At 40.5% G+C, this 11212-nt stretch overlaps 1 protein-coding gene across 1 annotated transcript in view; it reads right to left on the bottom strand.

The window, feature by feature from the left end:
* Window positions 1-5402: 5402 nt before the first annotated feature.
* The window catches only part of LOC104989802 (chromosome unknown open reading frame, human C12orf66), a 25203-nt gene continuing 19393 nt past the window's right edge, over window positions 5403-11212 (bottom strand). Inside the window, exon 3 of the mRNA XM_010841589.1 lies at window positions 5403-9316. Coding sequence (XP_010839891.1) covers window positions 8500-9316 — 817 coding nt within the window. The 3' untranslated portion in view covers window positions 5403-8499. The remainder of the gene's footprint in view (window positions 9317-11212) is intronic.

Raw genomic sequence — 11212 nt, 5'->3', positions numbered from 1 at the left:
AGGAGCCTGGTGGGCTACAATCCACGGGGTCACAAAGAGTCTGACATGACTGAGCGACTAAGCACACACACACACATATGGACTATGGCAGGCCCTTTGTCCAATATGACTGGTGTCCCTATAAGAAGACATCCATGTGAAGACAGAGAAAATGCCAAGTGATGACTGGAGTCATGCAGCTATATGCCAAAAAATACCAGAGATTGCTAACAAAACATCAGATGTTGGAAGGCAAGGAAAGATTCTTCTATAGGTTTCAGAGGGAAGATAGCCCTGCCACCATCTTGATTTCAGACTTGTAGCCTTTAGAACTGAGAGACAGTGAATTTCTGTTGTTTTAAACAACCAGACTTGTGGTATTTTATAACAGCAACCCTTGGAAACTAATATAGTTACTGCCCAAAACAACACTTGAGCAAATGGAAGGCATCCTTATTGACCATTAAAAAAGATTTGGGTTTCCTAGGGTCAGAATTCTCTCCTGAAATGCAATGAATTGTGTGAGTAGGCATCCATCTGGGCCCATCCACATTGGCCCTGAGGGAATTGGGACTCAGAGAACCAGTGCAAAAATGGGGATATTCTGGCTATTACTACTGCTGTAATTACCTCCTGTGTGCTGCCAGCACCCATGAAATTATGGCAGGGGAACTTGTAAAATATCAGACCCCTCACAGTTCTTAATATGAGGTATTACTAGAGGGTGTAAAGATCTCTGTTCACCAGAGGAACACTTAGACAACTGACTACATTAACCAAGTCACCATAGCAGTACCTACTCAATTCATTGAAAGAGATATTTCAAGTAAAATGTTCAAATAAAATTTCTAGTATGTATGTCATTTTGTCATTAGACTCTTGGAGCTTTATGGTAATAGAAAGAACATACATACATACATACATATATATATATATAAAATATGCTGATAAGTATTTAATAGGGTGATCAATAAGACTTTTAAGAAAAAAACATTAGAACAAAATTCTGGGACTTCCTTGGTGGTCCAGGGGTTAGGACTCTGAGCTTCCACTGCAAGAGGCATGGGTTTGATCCCTGTTTGGGGAACTAAGATCCTATATGCTGAAAGGTGCAGCTGAAAAAAAAATTGTTTTTTAAATCCTAGAATAATATTCTATGGGAGAAACAGAATGGAATTCAGGGAGCAATATACTATTTCCAATTGTTACAAAGCTTATTAAGATGTTTTTAAATATAAAAAATGGTAGCTATTAAGTCTATTATAACAAGATTTCACATATACATTTAAAAGAACGAATATTTTTATTTCCAGTGTCAACATCTACAATGTATGATAAAGTGTATCACCTGAGACATTTAAATGTAATGATGATGATTTCAGATTAAAAAAAAAAATCCATCAAGGAATCATGGTTTTACCAAAATTGGTAAAACAAGTTTGAAGACTATTCATTGCCTTCCTGTTGATAATCCCCTCAGCTCTGGGCCTGCCTGGGTGGTTGGAGCCAGCTTCAATACCAGCCTCAATACCAGCACCAAGCAGGCCTCATATTTATCATGGTTGACTGCTATATGACCATCCTTAGCGTGGTTAATATTTGTGTTAATTGCTCAGTCATGTCTGATTCTCTGTGACCCCACGGACTATAGCCCTCCAGGCTCCTCTGTCCATGGAATTCTCCAGGTAAGAATACTGGAGTGGGTAGCTATTCCCTTCTCCAGGCGAATCATCTTAACCCAGGGATTGAACCTGGGTCTCCTGAACTATAGGTGGATTCTTTACCATCTGAGCCACCAGGGAAGCCAGGCAGTTGATGTTTAATAGTTGTTAAATGAATATAAGTTAAATACCAGCAAAGAGTCATTCATATCCTCTGCTTTTGCTTTGGGGACCGACTGCTCTACTGATCTAGCCTGGAGTGACTGAAACCGGGATGGCTTTGGAGTTAAGGGGTGTCCTACATGGCCAGACTTTGACACACTAAAAATAAGTTTAGCTCTCATCTAGAAGTTTAATCAGCTGAGTCATTATAAATCTCATATCAAATGAGACATCAATTTTCAAATTTAAATGAATTGAGGAATTACTCTAGTTTCTAAGACCTGCCAAAGCTCCCAAGGGACAAAGTTAGCCAAAGTTCTCGTGACTATCTTCCTCTGTGAGATCAGTGTCAAGTGCCATCCTGCATGTTCCTGCTGTTGCTGCTGCACAGCCAAGCAGTTCTCTTTCAGAATGCACCTCAATACAGCTGCCCCTCGTGCCCCTCCCTGAGATCTACCATCAGGCAAACTCCTGCCCCCAGGTGCTGACATTAGGTTCTTGTTGTTTAGTCGTTAAGTTGTGTCCGACTCTTGTGACCCCACGGACTATAGCCCGTCAGGTTCCTTTGTTTATGGAACTCTCCAGGCAGGAATACTGGAGTAGGTTGCCATTTCCTTCTCCAGGGGATCTCCCAGATCCAAGGACAGGACCCGAGCCTCCTGCATTAGCAGGCAGAGTCTGACATTAGGTACAGGGCTACAGAAAGCAGAACACATTTGCATCTCTTCATTTCCTAACATGATATCTTACGCATACCATATAGTTTTAAATTTAAAGTATCCTAGAAACAGATTATCAAAATCAGATTGAAAAAATATGCAGACAAGTCAAAAGATTTGCATTTAATGAAGCTTCATGGATCTACAAGATATCAAGAGAAGTCTCCCAAGGAAGAAGGACACAACAAGCATATTTCTTCTGACTCATTTCCTCTGGAGAAGCAGCTTAGAATTATTCAGGCAAAAGGCCATGAAATAATTGCATTGGAGAATTGCTAAACTCTATCTACAGGGCTTTCTTGGGAAGTCACATGGCATGTATTTTCTTTCTCACTTGGATGGGAAAAAAAAATTTATTTTCTTAAACTTACTTAAAAGAAAAACAAAAATCAGAAGTTAATGTGATGTTTTTATATAGACTAATTACAGAAAATAGACTGAGAATGATTTTCTACCTAATAATAAAAAATTACAGTAAAAATATGCTTGGAAAGATTTTAGTTCTGAGTAGCTTTTCTTGCCGAGTAATCCATTGGATATACACAGCACTGCTTGGCTATAGTTGGCTAAATGTCTTGTGTGCTCAAGAAGTGGTTGGGCTTTTTGTGGTCACCCCATTAGTGTCAATACTGAACTTTTCCCCTCTATGTACTCCTTTGCAACTGCCTGAAAGAAAAACTAGTTGTAAAAGCAATCAAAATAAATATTTTCAGATGCTGTTTTCCAAAATTGGGTCAGAGACCACTAGGGCACTGGCTCCCTGAAGCATGGGAAGAATTTCAGACGAGATTGGGCACGTTCAGGGTGGTTATGGCTGTAGTGGGAAGAATTTTAGTGGCTAAAGTAGAATTGCTGAGGAAGGTATTAGAAACTAGAGAGGGAGGAAAAAAGTAAAAGAGAGGAGTTAACAGTAATCAAGAGAGAAAAATCAACCATGAAGAAGAAATAAGGGAAGGTTGTAATATTTTATATGAAAGTGTCTATGGTAAGCGGAAAAAATGGCTGCTTTAACTCAGATTTGGGGTTAAAGCTAAGAGGCAAAAGGCAGAAATCCGTATAAATTCTTACACATTTCTTTACAAACTCCTCAATGTCTCTGGAAGACGCTGTACAACTCACTATTTTTAAAACTGACAAAAGAATAAAGCATTTATCTAGCTACCCCTTTATGAACTGTTCTTCAAGGTAACTAAGTATTTGGAGGTGTAGTTCCTCTTTGCAGATTTGTCTAATAAACGAAATTGGAATGACATATTTAGAATCCAACAGTTTTGTAAGCTTTACTAATACAACCAATTTAGGCAATGCCAGGTATTAGCTGTCTAATAAAACACACAACGTGTGAGTGTGTGTGTGTGTGTGTGTGTGAGTGTGCGCGCGTCACTTCAGTCATGTCGGATTCTTGGTGACCCTTTGAACCATAGCCTGCCAGGCTCCTCTGTCCATAAGATTCTCTGGGCAAGAATACTAGAATGGGTTGTCATGCCCTCCTCTAGAGGATCTTCCCCAACCAGGGATGGAAACCCTGTCTCTCATATCTCTTACATCTCCTGCATTGGTTCTTTACCACTAGTGCCAGGTGGGAAGCCCAAAATGCACAACACTTGCTACCAAAAAAAAAAGCAATTACTGAATCTGAATCATCTGATTCAGATTCAGAATCATACTGAATCAAACATCTTGATCTAACTTCCAACATGAAGAGAAAAGAAGAGAACAGAAAGCATGTTAAATAATGGTTTGAGGATACCATCAGCAAAACACTGACTGTGAAAACCTCACAGAAGAAATAAACTAAACATTTCAATCAAAAGGCAGAGACTGTCAGATACTGCTCTTCTAAATCATTATTCGCTAGTTCTCAGTACACACACTTTAAAAACAATGATACAAATAAGGCGATGGCACCCCACTCCAGTACTCTGGCCTGGAAAATCTCATGGGTGGAGGAGCCTGGTGGGCTGCAGTCTATGGGGTTGCACAGAGTCGGACACGACTGAAGCGACTTAGCAGCAGCAGCAGCAGCAGCAAGAGGATTGAAAAAGACACATCATCCAAACAGGAAACACAAGCAAGCTGGAATGGTCATAAAAGTGAGGCAAAGGCTTTCCTGATGGCTCAGAGGTACAGAATCTGCCTACCAATGCAGGAGATGTGTTTGATCCTTGATCTGGGAATATCCCACGGGCTGTACAGCAACTAAGCCTGTATGCCACAACTATTAAGACCATGCTCTAGAGCCTGGGAGCCACAACTGCTAAAGCCTGGGAGTCCTAGAACCTGTGTTTCACAACAAGAGAAGCCAACGCAATGAGAAGCCCTTGCACTGAAACTAGAGAGTAGGTGCTGCTCGTCACAACTAGAGAAAGCTCATGCGACAACGAAGATCTAGCACAGTCAAAGGGACTATTTTTAATTTTTCTTAAAAAGAAAAAAGAGGAAAAATGGACTTCAAAGCAAGGAGTACTAATGGAAATAAAGTGGGAAGGTTTATAATGATAAAATGGTTGATACATGAGAAAGAAAAACTATAAATGTGTATGGGCACAATAAAATGATTTAAAAATGCAGAAAACTGACAAATATAAAGAAATCCACAGTCACAACTGGAGATTTTAATTCACCCTTCTCAATAATTGATAGAGCAACCAGACTAAGAAATATCAGTAAGAAAACAGAAATGAAATGATGCTTTCACCAATGATAAAAATTTGGGAAGAACCACAAAGATTCTAAGGGCTTCCCTGGTGGCTCAATTGGTAAAGAATCCACCTGCAATGTGGGAGACCTGGGTTCGATCCCTGGGTTGGGAAGATCCCCTGGAGAAGGGAAAGGCTACCCACTCCAGTATTCTGGCCTGGAGGATTCCATGGACTCTATAGTCCACGGGGTCACAAAGAGTCGGACACGACTGAGCGACTTTCACTTTCACTTCACAAAGATTCTAAAATAAGTAGAGCAGGTGGGTTGATTAGACATTTATCTGCCACCTCTTCTAAACTAGTTCTTTAAGTACCAAACTTAATGTCGAAGTACAGGTTTGTCACCAATCTGAAGAGAAAGATGAGAACAGCAAAGTTTAAAGAAACAGTGGTTCATCTTTTATTTTGACAGCATTCAAATTCAAGTAAGTTTGCAAAGCATTTTTACATGCGTGATCTCAGTTCATTCTTACACATCCTTTGGAAAAAGCAGACCATGTTTCCTTATTCCCATTTTACAGATAAGGAAGTCAAACTCAGAGGCCAACTTGCCAAAGAAAATTGCAAGTTGGCTGTTAGATCAAAGGGTGAACTTATTTGGACAATCACCTGAGTGACTCTACTGGGAGTGAGGTTGAAATAACAACTATTTTCTCTAGTATCTTCAAATGTACAGAGCAATTATAAACAGGATATTGGCTCCTGGGTTAAGAATTTAGCTTTACTGTCACACTCCCTAAGATGACACAATCAGACACACCAGGTTGGACCCAAAGAACAAAGTCATAATGTTCACCCTCTGTCCATACAGCGTTCTGAAATGAACACTCGTTGATGGGCTTGTTGGCAAACTTGATAAGTGTTCACTACACTTCTGATTACCCATAAACATTGATCAAGTTGTGGTTTAGAAACATATTTCAAAGCAAATGGTCTACAGAAAATGAGCATTTATTCTTCCCATTAGCAAAGCATGGGGCTTCCCTGATAGCTCTGTTTGGTAAAGAATCTGCCTTTAATGCAGGAGACCCCAGTTCAATTCCTAGGTCAGGAAGATCCCCTGGAGAAGGGATAGGCTACCATCTCCAGTTTTTTTGGGCTTTCCTTGTGGTTCAGCTGGTAAAGAGTCCGCCTGCAATGTGGGAGACCTGGGTTCGATCCCTAGGTTGGGAAGATCCCCTGGAGAAGAGAAAGGCTACCCACTCCAGTATTCTGGCCTGGAGAATGGGGTCACAAAAAGTCAGACACAACTAAGCAACTTTCACTTCACTTCACATTAGCAAAGAATAGACTTTATAGATCATTTCATTACTGATTTCAAAGGACAAATCTCAGGAGTAAAATGACTTTTTTTCCTAGCTTGAACCAAAATAGGTTTAAAAATAAATATACAATTCAAATATTTTCTAGGCGAGGACTCAGTATTTAAATATTGTATATATGTTGTATTTACACTCTCTGCCATGCTCCACTGAGGCCTATTTCTTTTAGGTAAACGGGACACCATATCATTAAGGCTAATGGTGGTTTCATCTAGGGGGAAAAAAAATTCATGAACACCAAGGAATATTTTTCAGCTTCTTGGAAAAACACGGAAAGGAAGAAAAATTATTTGACTAATTAGCTCCAATTGTTTTCAATTTTTTATGTAAGTTAAATGTTGTGAAATCGGCCCAGATTTTTATTAAACCTTAGTGAATAAAATGCAGAAGTAAATCTCTACTTCCTATGTAAAGCAAACTGGCTTTTCACAAATCATATTTTTATTTTTTTAAAAAAAGTTAAAACAAAAGAAAAACACATGTTCTCCACAGAAAACAGGCCAGTGGGCTCTTCTACCAGGGAGTCCAGTCTGAGATAGGCAGGCCTCCTACATGGATTCAAGAGACTCTCTGGTCTCGGCCAATGCTGCCAGCTTGCCTGCTGTGGCCACCCCGTAAAAAACCGTGACTCCGTGCAATCATGAGAAATGCTCTGATCATTATGATGCACACAAGCTTTGAAGGAACTATCAAATAGTAACAACTCAATTACTCTTTGTGGCTTATTTTTATTCTGAATCAATAACCTAGAAAGGGAAGGTCTCCACAGTCCATTATGGCTTCACTCATCTGTCTCCTTCCCCATGAACATCTACTGAAAGGAAGCGTTAAGGAAGCACGTGTTAAGATGTATCACTGCTTCTAAAAACAATGTGGAGGAGAGAGGAATGAAACCCAGGTTGAGATGTGCTTAACTGTAGGTGGATTACTCAACTACGAAGAGGTCTTTTGAATGCACAATAGATTTTTAGCAAGTAAAAGATATCAAGACCTCCATTTTGACTTTATAGAAGTAGGTTAAGTTGCATAAAAGTGGCTGAAAAATCAAGACTGCCTGCTTTTTCAGCCTAAAGATAACCAGGGAGGAGCCAAACATGAGCATGCATTTCAACAGAAAGGTGATAAACAGAGAGCCAAATCGCTCCTTTCCTGAAGAAGGAAGGAACGACCACTTAATGGCTTACACTGACTTTAAAACAGTGAAAAATTCAAACTTTGTAAGGGTAAAAACAAATGCAGCTAGATGTGCAGGTCATCCCCAAAGCAACCTTGGCTATTAAAGTTGCCCTGAGAATCTTCGGAATTGTTAAAAAAAAAAAAACAGATGCTATTGCTACCATTCTGAATCACTGTCAATTTCAAAAATTGATAGAACTTTCTCATCAAGACCCTAATTGTGGCATCAAAAATATTAATTTGCTGCTCACAAAACTTAAAGTTTCATGTTAATTTGCTAATTCATGAGCTAGAAAATATTTCTTGATTTTAAAAAAGCTGTTTTACATAGAATCTCAGTTACTCATCCAGGAAGGAGGGGAGGAAAAGACAGGGCGTTTGAAATTACATTGGAATACAATGTTTGGGACAATATAAAACATCTGGAAAGAAGAATCAAAGGCCAATAAATATTAGTCTACATGAAATACAGGAAAATAGAAGAAAACGCCAAAAAAAAAATACCTTGCTGTACTGCAGAGACCAGCATCCACGACCACCTCCTAGACTACTCTTTGGATATGTAATTCAGATGGCCATAATTGCTTATAAAGGGCGCAATGCAATCAGGCAGGGTTTGTCCTGAATTTAGAAATGCAAGACGCATGGGGTGGGGGAGGGGTGGGGAGGGGTGTGGAGTTGGGGTGGGGTGGAACCTCTAATCATAGACCACTGTAGATCGTTAGAGCAATTAAGAACACAACACCCAGTCTTGAATACCTTTCACACAAACCACCTGCTAACCTTTGGATCCAGGTTTTAGACTTGCAAAAACCTTGGGGTTCTTAAGGGCAAGTGAGATCTCACTAAGGAAAGAAATAAAGTGGGAGTCTCTCTCCGATTTCTTTGACTCAAAAATGACAACAATGGTAAAGTGAGGTTCTGGGCGGGTGAGGAAGTAGGTGCTCTGAACTTTGTCATCATAGAAGTGGACCACTTTCTCCAAGCTGTTCAGGTCAGACGTGCGGTCCGTCATGATCATGATGACATTGGGCCAGTGCATGACAGGCCGGTCGCTGGGCAAAGACACCACAGCCGGATACTGATCCACTCCCTTGGGGGCCTCTCTGTAGGAATGGGGGTGGTGATAGCCGTGACCCTGAAAGCTCTCAGAACCTCGGTTGTCGAAGATTAAGGACACGTTGGCAGCGTCGTATTTCCTGATGAAGCTGGAAATCTTTCCAAAGAGGTCGGGGCTGGCTTTTGCAGTCAGCGCTTTCATTTCTGAAGCAGTCGTTTGTCGGCTCAGCGCCTCGTGAAAGTAGAAGCTAAATTTGGCAAGAAGCATGTTTTTGAGTTTCATCAGCCAAAGGAAAAGGTGTGGGGGCTGAACGGCCTTCTGAGACTGCCCTCCAAACAGATGTTTCTTGGTCTCCCGTTGCTTTTCAAAGATCTGGCCCCAAGTCTGCAGCTTGGTGTGAGCGCTGTGCAAGTTCACCAGGGACGGGAGGAACTTCCACTCGGAGACCTGGGCCTGGGCCTTCAGGAGGTGACTCAGGACGTCGACCTCCAGCTGGAAACTGCTCTCCAGAGGACTGAGGATGGGGTGGTGAAATCTAAAGTGGGAAGGGAAATGAACACGTTAAGTGGAAATGTGACCCCACGGTGACACTTTCTATCCTCAAAAAAAAAAAAAACAAACCCCAATGTGGTCAGACAAACAATATTATGTTTGAGGGCAGGGAAGGGAAAGACAGAAAGATTCCATGTTGATTTATTTAAACAATCGTTCTGACAACTTCACCATCTCAGGATTATATCAGTGTTATAATCTCCCATGGGAAGAGCCTGATGTTACAAAAAGAAATTGAGAATAGCCGCTACTTTCTTTTCAAATAAAGAGAAACTGAATTAGCTGTAAGTCTTTCTCAGCTTTTGTTTGTTTCATTTTGTTTGTTTGTTTTGGGGCATGCTGCACAGATTGTGGGATTTTAATTCCCTGATCAGGGTTGAACTCGGGCAGTGAAAGCACTGAGTCTTAAACACTGGACTGCCAGGTAATTTCTGTTATAAGTCTCTCTGAAGTTTATTTATTCCAGGAATTGTATGACAAAACACGACATTCTATTTCAGGCTTAGATCCTAAAGAGGCAAAGAAAAGGTCACTGAAATATCTCTTAAATGTGCACATAACACATATCACCTTATTTAATGTTCACAGTAACTCCAAAAGGATTATAAAACCTATTTTGCAGATGGGAGTAGAGACGATAAACCAATATCTGAAACATAGTATGTAATCAATAAATGTGTATTAAAGGAATAGGACACTTACCAGAAAGCCCTTATTCAATCCTAGTTCCCAAATTCCCTTCATAATTTAATCACAGTTACAAACAAAATGGTGCCTGAATTTTAAAAATTTTATACTTCAATCACTTTCCATTTATCTCAGGATAAAATCTAAAATCCTTAACAAAGGCTTACAAGGCCTTTTAATAACCTGTGCAAGTTCACCTTCCTTGAACTTAAAGACCCTCCTCAGTTTGATCCACATTCCCATTCTCCTCAGTTTCCCCAGAAATTACATAACTAGAAATGAGGCGATATCACAAAGAAAGTTAAGGTAATACTGTGATTTCATTCCTTTTTGTCCTAGACAAAATGTTTTTTAAAAATTTTAGCCATGATCTACAGTAAGAAATACAGTTTATGCTGTGACTTAGTACTGTGACTATACTATACTTTATACATATACCTATAGATAAATTTCATATTTATACTTACTATGGGACTTCCCTGGTAGCTCAGACGGTAAAGCATCTGCCTACAATGCGGGAGATCCAGGTTCGATCCCTGGGTAGGGAAGATCTCCTGGAGAAGGAAATGGCAACCCACTCCAGTACTCTTGCCTGGAAAATCCCATGGACCGAGGAGCCTGGTAGGCTACAGTCCATGGGGTTGCAAAGAGTTGGACATGACTGAGCTACTTCACTTCACTTCATTTCACACTTACTATGCACAATGTACTCTTGATATTTATTATACATACATATTTGTAATTAGGTTGCTGCTGCTGCTAAGTCACTTCAGTCGTGTCCGACTCTGTGTGACCCCATAGACAGCAGCCCACCAGGTTCCCCCATCCCTGGGATTCTCCAGGCAAGAACACTGGAGTGGGTTGCCATTTCCTTCTCCAATGCATGAAAGTGAAAAGTGAAAGGGAAGTCTCTCAGTTGTGTCCGCCTCTTAGGGACCCCATGGACTGCAGCCACCAGGCTCCTCCGTCCATGGGATTTTCCAGGCAAGAGTACTGGAGTGGGGTGCCATTGGTTACTACTCACTAAATTGGCTTAAAGCTCAACATTCAGAAAACGAAGATCATGGCATCTGGTCCCATCATTTCATGGCAAATAGATGGGGAAACAGTGGAAACAGTGTCAGACTTTATTTTTGGGGGCTCCAAAATCACTGCAGATGGTGACTGCAGCCATGAAATTAAAAGACACTTA

Source organism: Bison bison, unplaced genomic scaffold, assembly GCF_000754665.1.
Source record: "Bison bison bison isolate TAMUID 2011002044 unplaced genomic scaffold, Bison_UMD1.0 scf7180017864163, whole genome shotgun sequence".
In the NCBI taxonomy this organism is placed as follows: domain Eukaryota; kingdom Metazoa; phylum Chordata; class Mammalia; order Artiodactyla; family Bovidae; genus Bison; species Bison bison.
This window is presented reverse-complemented; position numbering and strand designations above follow the sequence as displayed.